The following is a 21807-nucleotide window of genomic DNA, read 5'->3' as shown; positions in this document are numbered from 1 at the left end:
TTAAGTCTCCTGTTCCTTTAGAACTATCCGGAGTCAATACGGGGCCGAGCCCCGGGAACCGACTGCAGCTTTGATAAATGTATATTTTATTCTGTACTTAGCGGCCGGCCCTGGTGGTTGTAGGCCCGTGCCTGTAATCGAATTATTGTTCAATAAAACTTTTAAAAACAAAAAAAAAAAAAAAACTGATCTTCTGACTGATAAGATCGGGTCCTCCTGAACTCCCAAACTCAGAATATCCAGGTGCAGAAGCACCAGATCACTGATGATTGTGTGGAAAAGAATTTCAGATCAGAATTCCACTTCTTACAACATGTAACCAGGACTTTAGTTCACATGTACCGCTACACACGGAGGGGCAGATTTACAAATTTTTCATGCAAAGCAGGGTAGCAAGCGAAGTTATTGTGCTGTGTTGCATGAAAAGGAGACAGCAAAAATGCACGATACTGTCACCCAGCGCCAATGCTGGCACCCACACACCATGCTGCAAGGGTGCCGGCATTACAGGTAGGATTGTTTTTGTTCAGGACGGTTTAAAGCATTTTCCTCTTTCTATGTGTGCAGCAGAATGCAGCATGCTACATGAATAGAAAGAGGAGGTAACTAGGGGAAATAAACATATTTCTCCTCATTACGCCTGGTTCAATGAGGTGTAGCATTTTGGTGCAATCCCAGGTTTACTCATTTTAGTAAATACGGGATTGCGTCAAAATCAATTAGTGGATGCATGGGAACGCCCATACACCACCCATGAAACACTTCTCTGAAGCAAATGTTACTTTTTGGGAAAAATCCCAAGCAAAGCCATGCAAATCTGATTTGTGTGGCTTTATAAATCTCAACTTAACATTTTGTGTTATGACTCTGCCAAAAAGTGGCGAAACCACGACGTAAAATGCTAGTAAATCTGGTCTGGAAAGAGCACTGAACGGGTGGCAGTTAAAAATGCTTCTAAACTGAGAGAAGGCAAATTCTTGCTGCCTCAGACATTCAGAAGCCCAATTGTCTGGAACATCAAATCACAAAAGCTTGAACATTAATCTTCAAAAAGTTGGGCTCTAACAGCCATTGCATCATTATTGTTGTTGGATAAATGTTTGATTATAATGCTGATGAACCTCAAATTTAATAAAATCTACAATAACACAAGTTAAGTATGAAACACAACAGGATATTGCTGAGGGATTAGGTAGTTTCCTACAGACTACTCGCGCAGCCCAAGGAAAAAACACAAATCCAAAATAGTACAACCAAAAGAAAGCAGCACTTAATTATAAAATTTAGCAGAAAATGAAACAGCAGTCTTGCAATAATAGTTTTAGTGATGAAATACCAACAGGCCAGGAAGGGACATAACTTGTCAGCGGGTCCTTCAGAGCGGAGATCATTTGCCTACAGTCTGTGGCGGAGAAAGAGACGCGCTACTTCAACAACCCCGCTGAGTCATTGAGTGTCACAGATGGACTGTAGAATGGTTACGTCACAATGGGATTGGGGAAAACTACTGTTCAGTAGATGATACAAGGATTACCCGAAGCATCACAGGATCACTTGCCTTTCAATCAAAATGCCTCGTCTACTTCCTGTTCTCAATTTCAATTTCAAAAGTTCCTTTGTCTATTACAATTCATAGTGGCAGAGCTAATTTCATCAAATGAATTATGTGACAAGTAAGGGTTGACTGGTTTGAATAAAAGAGGCAAGCTCCTTTTAATGTTGATGTGTAGGCTATATGAAGTCTTGTGACATCTGTCCAACCAACAGTCCTGAAGAGTAAATACTGTAGTCAGGAGTAAAAGAGAAGGACTGGGTAACAAAAGGAGCAGAAGCTACAACAGCATAACACGTAATGTCCTACACAACATGTAATGGGAGCCAACAGTGATGTTTAAACAGACTGAAGAGGACAAAAGGACGTTGAAATATTGTCAATACAATAGTGTATGATCCTTTTTCCCTTATCAAGGGGACCAACATATGCTTAGCCGTTGATGACATTGTGACCCAAAACTGACCACAAAGAACACTGTACTTCAGTAGAACTGAGTTTATTGAATCGCTTCTAGTTTTCTTCAGAATTTGTGGCCCTCAAAAGGCACAAAGTTGCTTGAATAGAGAACTAAGGGTCTCGGATGCAGAAGCATTAATTCCACAACCATAAGTTGTGGAATTGATGAGGAATGCAAGTTGAATCCTCAGAACCCTTGACAAATGATGAATTACTTGGAGAATTAGCAATTCTGAGTAAGATTCCCCTCGTAGTCCCTCATTTTACCTCAAAGTTTCTCCTGAAATTTTCCCTGCGCTTTCGCTCGGAGATTTTAGCTTCTTGCACCAGTTGGATTCCCCAAGTGGAAGTACACAAACCTCAGTGCTCATGAATATCTCATACTTCTGAAAGGGTTGGTAACTGATGATAGCTGCCCAACCAGAAAGAAAGGCTTTTGAAGGTGTTTGTGAAAAAACAACAATTTAAAATGATTTACAGAATAACACTTTGTTCTGAAAAAGGAAAACATAACATGTGTATTTGGAAAGTGCACATTCACCCCAGCAACGGGGCATCTTGGCGCAGAATAACAGATGAATATTGTTACCCAACTCAATGGTACTCATTTTATCAACCTCAAATGGATGAGTGGACCCTCCGGGTTTTGAACCTGTGACCATGTGGTCAAACACAGGCCTCTGCCATGGATGCATTAGTCCACTGAGCCACCTGACCCGGCATCACCATACAAAGGAAAACTGATAGAAGCAAAGCGGGAGAAGGAAAAACATAGCCCGCAGTACAAGCTCCCATTGAGAAATGTTTTTTTTTACACATCACTGCACCATGTGGCAGGCCAGGCATTGGTGCCTGCCACACAATGCAGGTTTGCGAAGGGGGCACCATAGGAGCCCCCAGGGCCTCAACCGAAGGGTCAGGGCAGTAGGGGGCCCCTCTAGGCGCCCCCAAAGACACTTTAAGACAGCAGTTCCATGTCGGAAAGGCCAACATGTAACTGCTGTCGGAAAGTGGCATCATAATCCTTAAGGCGGAAACGCCTTCCTAAAGGCATTATGTGGCCTTTCCAACTGGCCAACAGACTCCTTGAGCCCATCGGAACCCAGTTGGTTTACCCAGCCGGTTTACACTCCGACCGCCGACATTATAATTCGACGGTCAAAATGTAAAGCTACCATGTAGGTCAGAAAGCCTCCTACGAGCGGTCGGGGTTTTCCGACCTACATCGTAATCAGGCCCAAAGTATCTAAACTCAATATTTTTGTAAATGATATTTTATCATACAACCAGGTTGATGACTGGGCTGAGTCGTGGGCACCTCAGTAGCGAGTCTTTGGAGGAAAGTCTACCTCCCTAGGCCACTCCATCACCCCTTGGAGGCTTCCCTCTGTACCCCATAACTTAATGTAACCCCCCACATGTGAGCTTTTGCATGAAAAAACAAACGAGGGGGCATATGAAAATGCTTGTGAAGGTATAGATACCCTGGCATCGGTATACAGAAAGAATTCTGGGATCTGTGAGTGAAACAAGCCCTTGAAAACAGATACCACAAAGGGTAAGTGAAGAAAGGTGTGCAAGAGAGAAGAGTGACCCTACTTACTTTAATTAGCTGCTTCTAATACAGTCAGGAATGTTGAAAATATGTGCGACTATAGTGTTCATTTATTTTTCTCATTAATTTTGGCACTAGTCATAGAAACAATAAAATTATATTTCACCTTATTTTTTGCAGATTTCTTGAGGTTTCACTAAAGATTTTACCTCTTTTTTCCACAGAAATTTCCAATACTTAACCAGATTTTCACATACTTTTCACAGAACTTTTCAGCCTCTACTTAGCTTACTTCAGAAGGGTAAAAGAGAGTAGCAAGACAAGGCCTACACTCCCAATTTTCTCCAAAATGCAAACAAAATTATCGCTTGTGGTCAAAGAAACCAGTGTATCCTCTCAAGTTTCTAAGATCTATGCTAACTTTAAATACTATGGGCCAGATGCATCAAAGGGTTTTGCCCATTATGTGTCTATGGGAAAAATGTGATCATGCATATGGCCCTATATTGTTACTGTGGCTCCAACTTTCCTGCCTATGGGCAGTGCTGGCTTTAGCTCTGTTTGCGCCTGGTGCAATGATGTTTTTGGCACCCCAATGCCCTCCATCTCCACGGATCCCCTCATTATCACCCTTCAACAGTGCCCATCATCTCTCCATAGCCCCTCTCTTTTATAGTGCTGCTCATATCAGTGCAGCGTGTCAAACCACTTTACATCACACACACATTATACAGAGACAATGACTCTTATTGGTATTAATCAGTGTATAGGGAATGTTACATTAGACAATGAGGGTTACAAAGTGCAGGAATCACATCTCATCCGTACTAGTAGGTGGTATACTTTAAGAGTGTTAGGTATGGAGAATCACAAACTCAGGATTTAAAACATTTTAAGATGATTGCTGTTGACTTTATTATGAAGAATATATTTCTACCCAAACAAACCCTTTTTAGCAACATTAGGATCATGAAAGACTGGGGAAAAATATAACCTTCTAACCGAAAGCATGTAGTTTGTATGCAACTCTTTGATGACAGTTCATAGGTTACTGTGCTAAATTAATATTTCAGTTTATGAACTACAGATACCAAAAGGTTCTCTGTGACAAAAGCAGTAACCCCCTAAGCAATCCACATAAAATAAAGTTCTGCAATTCCTCTGGTAAATGTTCTTTGCAGCAAGCACATTAGCCCTCTGAGCTACTTTATGGTGAGTCAAAAATGCCTCTTGACAAAAAATCTGATCTGTCACGAACAGGAACATTCATCGCCAGAGTTATCTTGACATTTTTATTGTTGCCTGAAAACTGCGGAGCACACAAGAAACTTTGCAGTAGGTGCTTTTAAACCCATAAGTTATTTCTAATCTCGGTACCTCCCTAGCTCAACACCAGGTGTGGCTGTAGCGGTCACACCATCCTAAAGCCGATCCTGCCCAAGGGTACCTGAACTTAGTTTGGTGCACCAACGCTTTAGCAACAAAGTCCAGCTTATTGTAGCACCACACAACCCCACTTGACATACTTGTCGGTATGGTGTCCTTGCTTTCTAGGTTACTAACAGTCCCGCAAAGGGGTCAGGAGCGCAGTGGTAATTCAAAACCAATTTCGTTCTTTAGATTAGCACACAGAAGTACTGCTCTAAAGAAAAATACACTACATATTTTAGAGTGTTTATTCCAACAATCTCATCCTGTTGCTTAGTACCTGAGTACTAATCACACATAATATAATTTGAACAGCGCTATCGCATGTCACTGGCAGAAAGGGCAAAATAACTTTTTCTAACGTGATTGGACTGTTACTAGCAACCTAACACCTTAAAGAATACTTCTATGCGCTACACTATGAAGCCATGTAGTAGCTAACTTGCCTCTAGCGATGCTTGGAATTCAGTGCACTACACACCTGTTCTCCACAGAGCAGCTGTGATTATCAAACTTCAGCTGAGAGAGAGTGGTTCCTCTAAAGGAAAACACACATCATCTGCGTTCAGCTCCTGTCCTCTCGGCATGGGCTCTTAGCATAGGAATGGATGCTGCGGCAGTCTGGCAGGTCCTCCTGCAATAACCTGGGGCAAAGAACTCTCTGATTCGGTGGTCAATAAATGGGGTTTATACTGGGTTAAACACTGACTTTTACCCTACAGTGGGGGGACTTTCCACTTGGTCCAAGACATAACTGTTATAAGCCAGCACAGTGAACATACGTCAATTCGGACTACATGTTTACTTTGCACACTCCGTGTCAGAGCTTGTAATGTACATATCAAGAAACTTGGTGTTACGGCATTAGCAAAGTCATTGTTTGGATGAACTGACACTTTCACGGGTTCTGTGAAAGATAGTAACATGCAGCATATGGGCCATCAGCAGAGAGGCTAATTTAACATGATCAAGATGGAGCCTTGCCTTGGGATCTTTACGATAAGATCACAGTGAAAACCAACCATGCCTCCCACTTTTGTTTCTGGGAATTAAACTAGGAGTCACTGACACAGAGCAATGCATGGACCATGTGCACAACACACCTAAAGGCAAGGTACCTCGAGAGCTCTTGCAAATTAGTACCGTCAGATTCCTGGGCAGGATTCACTACAATCTCATTGCTGGAGCCATTTCCAGAGGGATCAACAGTCATCAAGCTCAGACTCTATGATGTCACTTCCCTGATGCTATCCCCTGCAACCTCTGAGCCTAAGAATTAAAATAGCACAGATGTTGCTGCCTTTAACTAGATCCCTAAACTATACTGTTCCTAAATGTGAGGAAATAAGCTTGATGTGAGATCAGATTCATTCAGGACTGCAAAAATAGCTTACTATGGTATAAGTAGCCCCTAACATGCAATTTACATACACTTTTCATGACCCTGAAAAATTAACAGACCAATTGGCAATGCTAACATGCTTCTGGCCCTCCAGTCTCTACTTATGTCAATTGATTTGTAAACTCAAAAACGAGTCTGCAGTGTAGCAGATGGACCTATCCACTTCTCGAATGCATCTAATTGTTGCATCATGTAGGATTTGTACTTACAGTATGTGTGAGCAGGAACATACATTTTATAGTCAGGCTTGTACTTCTAATTGTTAGACATTATTGTCAGGCCTCTTTGTTAGTGTTTTGCAAAGCGCACCTCAACACACTCACACTATCATTGACAACATTTGGCTCCCTACACCTTTATTGAAAAAAACACTGAAAGGAGAGACTGGCTTATGAGATGTTTTAAACATAAGTTCAGTATTTTCCATTTTAGATGGAAAATCTACATTTCACACAAAAACACAATGAGGGCTATTCACAAAGGTATTTTGGGGTATTTGAAGTTGTACTCCTGTAGTGCTCTTTTATGCACTCTTACTTGTCTTTGAGAATTCGGGATAATCCATGAATGGCCATATACCATTGGCACAAATAGGAAGGATTGTGACTGACAGGGATGTGGACCTTTCAGACCCAATTCACAAAGATATGTAAGAGTATCTAAAAGAATACTCCTGAAGTATGACTTCCTGCACTCATGCCTCACTCATGCCTGCTTTTCTGAAGAGGGCCCCAATGGTTTTCTCACTAACAGAGTTATGTTTAACAGTACAACTGTACTCCCTTTTCATGAAATTATGCTAGGAAAGCTCTAACAGTGCAGACTAAAAAAGCAGGCGAGCAGAAGCAATGTAAGCCAATAAGCCCCATAGTCCTAAGGACCCTTTGGATGATCTGAAGAAGATTCAGAGACATCACCAGTTTCCCTGAGGTAAGAGTAAAGGAGATTGACAAGCCACCCCTTAAGTTTGAATGCCGAAAGGTGGCCCGCGATATGACGATGGTGACAGCAGCGTCACCCTCCTGCTGGCTCTGCTGCAAGTCTCATTGAAAAAATGCCTCGCACAAATTCAGCCCAATGACAGCTCTGGGGAAGCTGGGAAGAGTGTAATACTAGAAACCTGCAACTCAATACTGCATCTGTCATCTGTGTGCTGCAATCTAAAGGCACGGGATAGTCCCTGCTTAGAAAGTACTGCGCTGTGTAGGGTTCACCATCACAGAAGTGTTTGTGTTTTATGTCTGTCATTGTAGTCAATGTGAACCACCGCAGTCGAAGTGCCTTACGTGGAGTTTGGCAGATGGGAGATTCCGTCAAAACACGGCAGATATACAGGCCGCTGTATTGGGGATAGCCACAATATTTGGGACAGGCGATCCTGCCCTTCAAACTCTAAATAAGGCCCCAGGTTTGCACACCAACATGTACAACGCAGATTCAAGCTGCGAACAACTATGCAAATTACTTCCACAAAAAACTAGCCACAGATGGCTGCCTACACCACATGTTTCATGGAAGTCCTGATGCATTTGTCTGAACGTGGGCCCATGTGAGAGTGATAAAAATACTTAAAGTTCTTCAAATTCTTCTCTCGGTTTTTATTTAAGTGGTGCTTGTGCTTTGTGAGCTACAGATAATTCTAGTTTCCCTCATTAAATATCCCACGTTAGCAGCCACTCATAAAACTATTCTGACATGCATTCTTCTCCTTCTGTCCCTGTTTCTGGTTGTTTTTGCAATCCTTACAGCTGTTGAGCTGCCCTTTGTTATTGAGTTAGTTTGCCTATGAAACTGTGAATTTCTCTCCTTAGCCTTTGAGTTGGTAACTCACTCCATCATACAAACTGTGAGACGCTTCCTAGTAGATTGTGTGCCTCGGTATCGAAAGCATTAATAAACATACATACAAAGTCTCATCCTTGGCTTCTCTTTGAGACACATGACTGGGAGGCAACGAAGCAAAGCTAAAGTAAGCACCATCAAAGCAAACACTCCTTAGCGTTCTGGTTTCAAAAACAAAACTCACTGATGTCTTGTGATCACCACCTGCCCTGGGGAAAGAATGAGTTCAAATAAATTCAGGGGAAAAAACTGGAACAGTTGCCTGATGTGAAACTGGTCTATCATGACAGAAGTTGATACAGAGAATCCTAGGAGACCAGTCCATATGAACCCACATTGTGTTTACACCTTCATCGTACAGCACCTAAGACTGCAAGTACAGCGCAATTGTGGTGTGACCAGCCAATAGTAACTCATCACTCGAAGTCAACTCTGCTTCTCAACGAATCCCTCTTCTGCTGACTTGGGAGCATCTTATTCCAAAATGTGCACACTGTGAACTGCACACTTGCAAGCACACTTGCAAAATCGCCAAAGAAGCAACAAAAACCCCAAGATGTATTACATCTCAGCAGACAAAACTACATACTAGTGTTTACCAACTAGGAGTGACCTGTTTTGTGTTACTGTCCCTCACCTGAGCCTCCTCTCATGAGTTCATTTCAAAGCTTTTACAGTACATAAAAGGAAACAAACCATCAGGTCAGATGCTGAGATGTACTGGTCCAATGCTGCAATCAACTTCATTCCACAACGGTTCGTCTCAATTCTCCTGGACCTGCTTCACGCAGGAAGCTCAATTCGAACCCAATTATTGTTCAACCAGAAGCGTATTTGAATGAAAGGGAATCAATGTTGCATGCACGTTTCTTGTTGATTAGGTCTGGACTTACCATACATTTGTTGGGTTTTTCTCCAGAGTGGACCCTCATGTGAATCAGGAGCTTGTAGCGGGCATTGAAAGGTTTGTAGCGGCGGACACAGCCTGCCCAGAAGCACGTGAAGTCTTCTCCTTTGCGCTGATCGATGTGTGTCTTCTCAATGTGCCGGACCAGTTCGTCTTGTTGGTCATAGCCAGCATTACAGTCTATCCATCGGCAAACCTGCTTGCAGTGGCTGATGTCCATCTCATCGCCGTCATGGTGGTGGAGTGACTTTGGGGACATGGGGACGTGCAAACGAGGCAGGGCCCCTTGAGAGTGGCCTAAGTGCTGATGCAGATGGTAAGGGGGCGGTAGAGCCGCGTGATGCTGGAAGAGGTCCGCGTTGCAAAAGTCATCTATCGGCTCCTGTTTTAGGAAGCTCAGCTTCTGCCTGCTGTCTGACGCTCCCTGTTGAGTGATTGTACCATTCATCATGAGGCTAAGGTTTGCATGTCCCTCTCCCTCCTGCATTTGTAACTGTTCACAGTCTCTCCTGGCACATTCAGCAGGGACAGGTACAAGACTCGCCGCGGGGGAGGGTAGATTGCACAGGTTCGTAGGCTGAGCGCCAGTCTGGGGATGAGAGGATTTCTGAACACTGTTGCTGCAGATCCCCCCAGGATGGGAGGAAAGGCCGGCTGAACTAGTCCTCAGCCCATTCATGCAGGTGACCAAGGAGGCCTGCGATGTCCGAATGATGGCTGTGATGTCAAGCCCCTTGGCTGCCGACAGCGCCCCGGAGAGGCATCTCTTCCTCAGGTTGCCTGCCTGCATCCTGGATGAATGCTGAGGGCTGCCAAGTGACAGTGGACCTGGGGAGGAGCTATGCTCATTGTTGAACAAGTAGGATGAAAGGGAGTCTGCAAAGCTATTATTCATAGCGTTGGCTTCTGGGTGCAGGCTGCTGGCTCCGCGTGGCTCCGCCCCGGCAGCAACCCTTCTGTCAGCAGGGATCTCCGGTAGAGCTTTATAATCGCCCGGCCTCTCTTGCTTGATGTGCTGAGGGGTATGGTTTCCATTCACATAGGCAGCGGCACACATCGCATCTTGAAACCTCGCGGACCTGCAAGGTAGTTTCAGAAAAACTTTATTAGTTCATAGTAAAGTTCGGGTTTCTTGTCAGCACAAAAGCCCGCATCACTGAAGTTCAGCAATTTTCCTATAAACAGATGTTTTATCAAATGTTGAAAAAACGTGCTCCATATAAGGACAGATTAACATCAGTTTAGTTGGCTTTATGGATGCACCGCTATAATTATACAATTGTGAGGTACTTCTTTTGTATACTGAACTTTGACGTGAACATATATGAATGCGCATTTGCTATTGCTGTGTATAAAACCTCTATTTTATTTCGACTTCACTTGTAGCCAGAATGAAAACCGTGGCATCTATATATGAGTTCCAAAGTGAATCATATGGTCCCTTCCAGGCACTGGAAAGTTATCAGCAAAACGTTTGTACCACACATTCAAAATAACCAAGAAAGTTAAAAGTTTGTCTTCTCCACCCTAATAATATTGTGGTACAAAAGTAATTACTCTGTACTTGCTTTTGACTTAAAGTTTTCTTTAAAGTCATTTTTGCATCATAAGAACAACTTCACATCAGAAACCTGCACACATTACTCCTCTCCTCTACTTAAAGTCATGTTTTCTACAAAAAAAGCAAATCGAGTGAATAAAACGAGTATCTCTAGGATTAAGTGAGGAATAATCACAGGCAGGCTCTCTAACACATGAACTGTTATGGTGTAAAGTGTAGGGGTGGGCGTAACTCACATATTTCCATGTAGCGTAATCACATGGAAATACCCCAAAATACCAAGAGATTGCGCAGAATTTTCTTAGAGCAGAAAGCCCCCTCGCACCTAAAACGGATGCATTTTGCGCTAAGAAATAGCACCATATGCACGAGAACATGAATAGAGCGCATGAGCAGTCGCTTGCGCTCGCTAAATGTGCATTTGGGGTTTGATTTTCCCCCAACATACTCCCAGTATTCACCACGAGTTTCTTAGCCCAAAATTCGCCCATGTGTCGCAAATGTACGCACGGATGCATTTTGCGCCAAGAAATTAGCACTTAATACAGAAGACCTTAAACAGCAGCACGTGCTGCTTCTTTTAAATGTACTCTTGCGTTCGCACTTTCCCATAAATTAGTCTTAATTACGCAAGCAGGTGTATTCACATAATTATCGGTTATTCCACGTCAAAGAGTAACATGGAATTACCAAAATTACTCTGATTGCTCCTGCGTAATTGGAATTCCACCCAGACCTAGTAAAGGTGCATAACATATCAACCTCTATAATTGAAAGTCATAATAAAACGTAAACATTTGTGTTGAATAAAATACTTTTGTATATACACCCAATCAGAGTATCTGCAAAGAGAAACATGATCATATTATTGCTTTGACACTTACATATGAATTCCTGTAAGTATTACATCATCTCTGTGTATCAACCTATGTACCGAGCATAACTGCATGAACTAGTCTCATGGTCTAAACAGACGTAATACACGGCGCTCTAAAACATGTCAGCGGATAAAGTGATTACATTACATCTGAATTCTACTCTCAGAAAAATGGATGATATTGGCATAAACAGATTTGTTATTAAACATTTTCAGAGTTCGTCATCAACTTCTGGACTAGCATAGCCATTGTGCGACAAGCTTACAAAGGTGACTCACTGTAGAAAGAAGACCAAACAGGCGCACCCTGCGACTTTACTCAGTTTCGCCCCTCCTATATGCAATGTGGAAGCGTCATTCTAAATATTAATAAGGGTGCCCAATCAGACAATCTCCAAAACTTTATCCAATTTCATCTCACACATAAGAATGGTGACATAAGTGGGCGAAAGTCATTTTTACCGAAGATGCCCTAATAGAGGTACACCTTAATTTTATCTAGTTTCATCATTCACAATTGAAATCTAGGATAACTGTCCAAAACTACCAAAGTGATCGCACCAAGGGTGCCAGGATAGGTGTACTGCTTAAATGTATCCTTCGTGGTTTCTCCTTCATGCCATCCAAATTCAATTTATAAGTGGCATACAGGGGGGACCCTATAGTGTCAACATCTGAGGTAGTTCTGTTCTGAGGTAAAAGACATCTGCTTGTTCAAAGCAAACTCTAACGTTTTAAAGTGATATAGTTCTGTTTACAGACATCAATTTATGTATTAGAAACACTTGCATGAAACTTCAGTTTCTTCTCACAAGATGCATTGTTTCAGCCATGCACTATTTAGTCTCTGAGCTGTCTCCAATCAGTGTGCATTTGTACAAGTGACCAGCATAACTGGACATCCTAATATTCATGACACTTTACTAGTGACACATACTCTGGTAACATAACTCCTCTTGTTCAGGTGAATATAATTTCCTATTCACTATAAGATTGCTCTTGCTTTCTCGATGACCTTGATGCATTGATTACTGATTTTGACGTGACCCTATGTGACCCCACCAACACCCCTCTCCTGTCTGGAGACCTCTAAGTCTAGTGTCATGAACTGCACAGTAGGGCAGGTCTTTTCAACATTTCTCACTTAACTGAAGTAAACATAAACCATTATGTCCAAAGCAAGTTTTCCAGGTTTTCAAAATGATACCTCACATTTCTAATCTTTGATGTCCATTAACTCATGCCAGATCTGCAAATATTCAGAATTTACTTGCCAGATCATCTCCAATATGGCTTAATACTGCAATATGGCATTTAAGCTGAATGATTCAGACTTGAATCCCCTGACTACAGCATTTTCACGTTTCTTCTACAGAAGGCGTGTTGTCTATTCAAGCTCACTGCCTTCTTACACTCAGTTACTTTTTAACATCACCTTAGTAAAGGGTCAGTCACACCGCATTGTGTTATGGAAAAGATTGACTGATGGTTTCCATTCTAAGCTGGGACTAAAATTAGTCATCACTCTTGACTATGCAGAACTGTGCAGAATTGTGAGACTTCTTTACAGACCTACGGTGTCGTGCAGTAGCAAATATTTAATAAACATCTTAATCGATCAGGCAGTAAAATAGCTCAAAGCAATTTATCTGCAATGACCTGGTGAAGATCTAACATTGACCTTTCCCCACCTGTGGCCAGAGCTAATGTTAGTAGCCAATCTTGCTTGGTCCTTGGGTGTGGCATACTTTTAAAAAGGTTCCAATGCTTTCCAAACTGGAACTGGCATCCACATTTTGCAGGATTTCACATCATGTTCTTTTCACAGACGTGCCGAAACAGTTCCAGGCCGGCTCCTTAAAAATACCGAAAGTCCAAATGTGCTGATCATTATATTTACACACGTTAAGCAACATTCTGTACCGGTTTTGCTCCATTTGCCTAATTTTAGTGACCTTTGGATTTTGCATTTAGAATGTGCAAATGGGAATGACTTCAGAATAGTTTGTTTGTGTGACTACTTTAATTAATGAATGCTGCTTAGCGACATTACAGAGGATTTGAATCGTCTTTTTCAGAAGATTTCAGATCCCACAAATTTCCCAGTCCAGACCTTTTCCTCTTACACTTTGTGAGGGAAACAACATGATTCATTTTGGGAGCAGGTGCCCTGTAAGCTTTCCTGTGTAATTGTATCTAACTGTACAATTCTGTGGAGACATTTTAATCCTGTGGCCGGAAAAGACCTCCCCGTGCCCGAGCCTCTGAGGTACACTACCAGAATATCATAGATGAAATATCATGCCACGGGGGGTAATAATATATATATTTTTAAGTAACTTATCTTAAGCTGCCGGCCGACTCCCGCGTCACATCACGCCTCCTTGTTTTTCCTGGATCCGGCAGACAATGGGACAGACTTCCTGTGCAATCCCCACGCTGCTCTCATGCTATGAGAGTAGTGCGGGGATTGGTCTGAGCAGGCTGAAAAGACGCTCCGCTCAGCACAGGGAGTCTTTGCTGTTTATCCAGGCCGGCTGTTCAATACAGCTTGGTTGGAACCTGCTGGCTCTGTGCCAGTGGGCAAATGCTCCTCTGCCATTGTGGAGGAGCCACCCCTGTATTGTAATTAACGGGGTATGTATGTATATTATCTACTGGCGGTCGCCAGTAGATAGTTATAGTTAGGACCGAGTTTCCATAGGAAATCTGAAAATTCTATTTTGAATAACTTTGGCGCCGGTTGACGAATCCTCGCGAAATTTTCAAAACTAATGGGGCGCTCCGTTCAGCTCCTACCCTGAAAGTCTCGGGGTGATTCGTCAAGCGGGGGCCGAGAAAAAGGGGGGTCCCAAAACGCGTTTTTTCCATGCATTTTTCCATAGGACCTTTAGTCGAAGGTACAGCCCGAACGGCTACCCACACGAAGCACTGCCACAGGAAGTTCAGTGAGCTCTTGAAATTTTATTGACACCCTGCAGCTCAATGCTCGTGTTGACACCTGGAAAGCGGGGCAGGCTCTCACCAGGATTCAGCATCGACACACTGGGGAACATTGTTTTATTCATGGCATGACTGCGCACCCACTTGGGAATACTGATTTGCACACTACGGCATCCACAAGGCCGTGTGAGTTCATGGCCACACCCACGGAGGCAGGTGTCTACAATTGCAGCGTGTGCAGCGACAGTCCTTTCATTCCTTTGAAACTTACGCCACTGAAGAAGGGAAATTGAACTCCTGAAACGCGTCTGGCGTTTGACATTTTGATGGTTGTTCCTGGTAGAGCGCCTGCTTTCAGGTTGTCAATATTATTTCTAGAGCTCATTGAACTTCCTGTGGCAGTGCTTCGTGTGGGTAACCTGTTGGTTTGGATTTATTATGGCTCTCCCGGCCATGAAGAGCTGCCCACCGCTTTGCGGGTCCTTGCTTGCACCACGAAGGTGCCGGCATTATGGTAGGAAGGAGCTGGCGATTTTGCAGGGAGACGCCAGCTCAATGCTCGTGTTGACACCTGGAAAGCGGGGCAGGCTCTCACCAGGATACAGCATCGACCCACTGGGGAACATTGTTTTATTCATGGCATGACTACGTACCCACTTGGGAATACTGATTTGCACACTACGGCATCCACAAGGCCGTGTGAGTTCATGGCCACACCCACGGAGGCAGGTGTCTACAATTGCAGCGTGTGCAGCGACAGTGCTTTCATTTCTTTGAAACTTATGCCACTGAAGAAGGGAAATTGAACTCCTGAAACGTGTCTGGCGTTTGAAATTTTGATGGTTGTTCCTGGTAGAGCTCCTGCTTGCAGGGTGTCAATAAAATTTCAGGAGCTCACTGAACTTCCTGTGGCAGTGCTTCGTGTGGGTAACCTGTTTGTTTGGATATATATGTATATATATATATATATATATATATATATACATATTATCTACTGGCGGTCGCCAGTAGATAGTTATAGTTAGGACCGAGTTCCCATAGGAAATATGTAAATTCTATTTTGAATTACTTTGGCGCCGGTTGACGAATCCTCGCGAAATTTTCAAAACTAATGGGGCGCTCCGCTCAGCTCCTACCCTGAAAGTCTTGGGGTGATTCGTCAAGCGGGGGCTGAGAAAAAAGGGGGGTCCCAAAAAGCGTTTTCCCCATGCATTTTCCCAGAGGACCTTTAGTCGAAGGTACAGCCCGAACGGCTGAACAGAATTACTTGAAATTTGGCAAAGAGGTAGTCCTCAGGTCAGGCATGTGCCTTTTGCATATATGGTGTCAATCTGTTCAGTAGTTCCTCAGAAAATTGTAGTTAAAAGTACATAAATATCTACAAGCGCGCACCGTGCCGTGCGCGAGCGTAATTCTGATTGGTGGTTAGATGTCAGTCAACATTCGAATCGGTCGAAATCAGGAAGTGTCGGACGCCATTTTGTGTGTGGCAGTGAAAAAGAAAGGTGGAGAACGTGAAAAGGGAGCAGGGTGGAGAGTTCCTGACCCCCTAGCCTTTGTCAGGGGGTCCCTGAAGGACCCCGAAGGGTGAAAAAAACATTTTATTTTTTTTCTAAAAATCGCGGGGTGAAAAACCCTTAAAAAAAAAACATTTTAAAATGTTTATAAGTTTATAGAAGATATTAACTATGCTGTTCAACTTTATCCAAATAAAAAAAAAAAAAGCAGAGCCATTCCATATTACAGGATACAGTCAATCTATAACTATATACATAGGTAGTGTATTGTAAAATAAATATATAAAAAATATAATAATACATACATGAATTAGCATTTAAAAAACCTTACAAATTCACAAAAAAAAACATAGGTTTCACACACGTTATAGTTAGAAATTAGCATTTAAAAAACCTTGCAAATTCACTTAAAAAACCATAAGCTTCACACACGTTATAGTTAGGAATTAGCATTTAAAAAACCTTGCAAATTCAATGAAAAAACCATAGGTTTCACACATGTTATAGTTAGCTGGACATTTCACTCGTAAAAAACCATTGAAATTCCCCCGTTATGGTTAGTTCAGGTAACTATAACTCGCGCGACCACAATCCACTGTTGATGACGACACATATTACATCACTGATGACATCATCCAGTGAATATGTGTCTTTATGTAAAATAAATATTTTTTATATATGTATATCTAAAGGTTAATGGAAGAATAAACGGGTAAATAAGTGTCTAAATGGATGTTTTTTTTTGTAAAATTAATTGTATAACTGACTTATTAACAGTATCTTAGTGAATACAGTGACGTAATATGTGACGTCATCAGCAGTGGATTGCGGTCGCGCGAGTTATAGTTACCTGAACTAACTATAACGGGGGAATTTCAATGGTTTTTTACGAATGAAATGTCCAGCTAACTATAACATGTGTGAAACCTATGGTTTTTTCAGTGAATTTGCAATGTTTTTTAAATGCTAATTCCTAACTATAACGTGTGTGAAAGCTATTGTTTTTTAAGTGAATATATATATATATATATATATATATACATGTATACAAGTCACCTTGAATCAAATAGGCTCCGTTTTCCAGAACGATTAATGGAACAGTCAGTCCCATCAAATCCCTTCCAAAACTGCCGCTGCTTTCGCTTTAGTAGCATCTCCTCAGTAGGTTCATTGGCAGCCAGTGGGTCATGCTCCCTTATTTGGATCACCAACAAGAAACCTCCGAATAGGGAGCCCCCAACCCTTCAGGGCGGCCTCGTAAACGGGCACGGAGAAGCCTGCTAATTTCACCAAGAAACAAACGAATGAGGCCCACTTCTGGAAGGGAACGTATTTATTTCCAAGTATTGCCGTACGTGCACGGTGCGCGCTTACAGATATATATATTGATTTAAATGCTATTTTCTCAGGAAATACTGAACAGATTTACACCAGACCTGCAAAAGGCACATCCCTGACCTGAGGACTACCTCTCTGCCAAATTTCAAGTAATTCTGTTCAGCCGTTCGGGCTGTAGCTTGGACTAAAGGTCCTATGGAAAAATGCATGGGGAAAACGCGTTTTGGGACCCCCCTTTTTCTCAGCCCCCGCTTGACAAATCCCCCCGAGACTTTCAGGGAAGGAGCGGAGCGGAGCGCCCCACCTATTTTGAAAATTTCGCGAGGATTCGTCAATCGGCGCCAAAGTTATTCCAAATAGAATGTTGCGGATTTCCTATGGAAACACGGTCCTAACTATAACTATCTACTGGCGACCGCCAGTAGATAATATATATATCTATATATATATATATATATATATATATATATATATATATATATATATATATATATATATATATATGGATATATATATATATATATATATAAACGGTCCAAAACCCTTTCCACTGCGGGAAGGATACCAGCACTCACGGGGTTTTTAAATCACAGTGGTGACTTTATTCTCGTAGCAGACACGTTTTGGATATACTCCTTCGTCAGTGTTTCACAAGTGGCGCTGGGAGGCACCATCTTTTTAACGTCACACTCTCAGACATAGAAACAAATGAGGGATGACAAAACAGCTATCATAGGCGCCATCTTGTAATAGGGTACATATTGATTGTTTACACGGTTTTCATTATAACCATTCAATTCGATATAAACACAGGCAATTCATTATAAGGCTAATCCTATTATTAATTTCATTATTAATTTAATTACTGCCATGTTATACATTTTTGCCATGAATCGGCATAGGACGACCTCCTCTATCTCATTAATGGGGTCCTCCATTCATACAGAAAAACACTCAATACGAATACTAATGACTCATGTGTTTCTCTTAAGTACATATGTATCAATATTAGATGCTAATGTTAAAAATCACAAACACAAACATCCTAAAAAAAGTGTAGTCAATCATTATTAAAAAAGCAATCGTTTAATGTAATGTCGCCGTAGATCGGCAATAGGCAATCTCTAGCGGGTTGCCAGAATTCCCTCTACATTTCATATCACCGTGTATTGGCATCTGTTTCAAAAAAACTAATTCGGAAGAAGAAAGCTGAGTAAGAATATTATTGTTACAATCAAAAATTCTACCATTAAAAGAACCGACATTCGTATGTACCCTATTGACCTCATGAGCTCCTATTTTAGTACCGTCTAGCTCCCTAGATGTACTGTCAGCTCCTCCCCGCTATTTAACCCATTGGGAGTTTTTGTATGCAGGTCAATAATATAACGTGATTCCAATCATCTTAATTTTAACACTCTATCTCCTCCTCTACTCTGAACCGGGACACAATCAATACTAAAAATTGCAGAAGATCTCTATCACTCTTGTGTTTGATGGCAAAATGCCGTGCCACTGGATAACTAAAATCTTTTTTTGCTATGGCACGCATATGTTTCAAGATTCTGATCTTCACGCAATGAATCGCGCTCCCTATATACCTAAGCCCACAGGGGCACTTGAGGCAATAAACAGCATGCGTAGTTTGGCATGTCATGAATTTATTGATTCTTTTACCAGACTTAAGCCCTTTCACCTCATAGGTGAGCACCCTTTTGCTGAAGGTGCAAGCTTTACATCTACCGCACAGATAGAATCCTCTCATTGCATTAAGAGTTCCCTGTCTGGGTGGAATTGTCTCTAGATGGCTATGTACTAGACTATCCTTCAAGGACCGTGCTTTCTTGAAAGTAATCATTGGGGCTGTTGGAATATCAGCACCAATAATAACATCTGTTTTCAGCACATGCCAATTTCTCCTCATGATCTTTCTCAAGGTATCGGCATCCTCAGAGAAAGTGGTAACTAGTCTGAATTTCCCTTAATTCGTTGTTTGTTGTTTGGTCTTTTGTTTCAGCAGCTCTTTTTTGGGAAAAAGCTCTACTTTCCTAAGGGTGTTTTCTAGAAGACCTTTGCCATACCCTCTTATTATGAAACGTTCAAAACTCTCTTTTACTGCTTGATCAAAATCACATTGCCTTGAGCAGTTTCGTTTTAATCTAAGAAACTCCCCATAGGGTATGCTATTCTTGAGTTTTTCAGGGTGGCTGCTGGACGCATGTAGCGTACTGTTACCTGCTGTAGGCTTTCTAAACAGGGCTGTTGTCAATCTCCCGTCCTGTATTTCCACTCTTAGGTCCAGATAGCTCACTGCCACTGAGCTAATCTCACCCGAGAATTGTAGATCGACTTCATTTTGTATTTAGGTGAGATATATATTTTTCTGCCTTCTCTACAGAGCCCTTCCATATTATGAAAAGGTCATCGATATAACGATGCCATGACACCACTTCCTTTGTCCAGTTCTCATTACCTGCGGACCAGGCCACCTGCTCCTCCCACCAGCCAACAAATAAATTTGCATAGCTGGGGGCGAAGCAGGTGCCCATCGCGGTTCCGGATATTTGTCTATAAAGATCTCCCTGGAAGAGAAAAATGTTATTAGCTAGACAAAATTCAATTAGCTCCAATAGCATGTTATTTTTAACGCAAATTTCAATGGTCTCTTCTGTAGAAAATATTTGACTGCATTCAGTCCCTGTGAATGGTTTATACAGATCTAAAGACTTGTTATATCTAGTACAATCATACTGTATGATGAATGCCATTCTATATCTTCAATATGACTAATAAAGTCAGTTGTGTCCTTGATATAGGAATCTAACTATAATACTATTTCAAACAGTAAATAATCAATGAACCTAGAGAGATTTTCAGTTAGGCTGCCCAAAGAGGAGACTATAGGTCTCCCAGGTGGTCTCAGTTTATCTTTATGCACTTTGGGTAAGTGATAGAAAGTCGGTAAAATAGGATCTGTTATTCTTAAAAATAAATATTCATCTAGGTCTATCATGGATTTCTCATGCCATTTCTTTATTATAGTATGCATTTGTTGAATGCTGTTCTGATAATCATCTTTAGTTGTCAGTTCATAGCAGATTCGATTAGCCAATTGTCATAGAGCTTCCTCAACATAGTAGTCTCGAGACATCAAGACAATATTCCCCCCTTTGTCCGAGGGTTTAAATATTATCGATGTGTCCTCTTCCAATTTTTTTGCTGCAGTTCTTTGTGCTTTTGTTAAATTGTTTTTTCCTTTGGAAGATTTCGGATTTTCTCTAAACTTCATTAGATCTTTGATAACCGCTTCTGAGAAAGTATCTATTGCGTCAGGTGGCATCTGTGGAAGGAACTGTGAAGGTGGTTTAAAATGGCTGCCCGGGGCTTCTTGTTCTATACCCTGATGCCTAATTATTTGTGTCAGGGTTACTGCAGCTCGCAAATTTTCTATTGTTCCTTCTTGACGCAAATCTTCTAATAATTCCAAAGTGGTGTTATGCTGCCCTGGGATCCTCTCCTCGGGATGACGATGATGCTAGTTATGGGTCCACCTCCCATCCGTCCCCAGTCCGGTGTATGTATAGCACTCTCGGACTTGGGAGACAGGTGGGCGAGGGAAGGAAGGGTAGGGACCGCGGGGAAGGAGATCTGAAAAGAGAGAAGAAGAAGACCGGTTACTCCAAGGCGGTCTTTTCGGGTACAGTTCCCCCCACCCTGTGCCTGAGGCCACGGCTCACCTGAGCTCTATTTTCCCCCTGCGTGGTATTTTACGTTTCACACCAGGACTGCTCAGTCCCGAGCGTGGATAGGGGAATGTCTCCAGGCCTTCCGTGGAACGCGGAACTGGGTCCGGTGTCTACCTCGTTGCTTCACGGGTAGCCGGGTGGTGGGTCAAGGGTCTCGAAGAGTTGTTCTAATAATTCTAGGTAGGCGCTGCCACTCTACGCCTCTCTGAGTTCCTAGGGCGGAGGAGCGCTGGGAGTGCTCTGGTTTTCTACCGTTCCGTCACGGAGAAGCCCAGAGCGCACTATGTCTATTCCTAGCGCTACGACGTCACACCCTCAATCCTTGGGCGGAGGAGCGCTAGGAGCCGGATCGGAATTCTCCCGAGCAGGGAGCGATGGAATAAGCAGGGAATACGGTGAGGAAACCCGGCGCTACTACGTCACGCCCAGAATCCAGGGGCGGAGGAGCGCTGTGAGGGCTTCTCACCTAAAAGCTGGAGGAGGTCTCTGTCACAGCACTGGAAGCCTCGCAGAGACAGGTCTTCGGTAGTGCCGACAGCGTCTGCGGCGAGGGAGGGCCACGAGGCGCTGCACTTTCCGAAAACTGCTAACGTTACCTGATTAACCAGTAAGCGGGAAGTCCCTCTGGAAACGGAGGAAAGCGGGTAGCCAGGAAAGCGTCCGTGTTCAAACCGTTCAGC

At 42.5% G+C, this 21807-nt stretch overlaps 1 protein-coding gene across 1 annotated transcript in view; it reads right to left on the bottom strand.

Moving 5' to 3' along the window:
* GLIS1 (GLIS family zinc finger 1) overlaps positions 1-21807 on the bottom strand; it is a 1425682-nt gene that overhangs the window by 934841 nt on the left and 469034 nt on the right. The window contains exon 3 of the mRNA XM_085602586.1: positions 9132-10224. Within this exon, the coding sequence (XP_085458712.1) occupies positions 9132-10224 (1093 nt within the window). The remainder of the gene's footprint in view (positions 1-9131; positions 10225-21807) is intronic.

Source organism: Triturus cristatus, chromosome 4_2 (assembly GCF_964204655.1).
Source record: "Triturus cristatus chromosome 4_2, aTriCri1.1, whole genome shotgun sequence".
Classification (NCBI taxonomy): domain Eukaryota; kingdom Metazoa; phylum Chordata; class Amphibia; order Caudata; family Salamandridae; genus Triturus; species Triturus cristatus.
The sequence above is the reverse complement of the archived record's forward strand: the minus strand, read 5'-3'. Positions and strand labels throughout refer to the sequence as shown.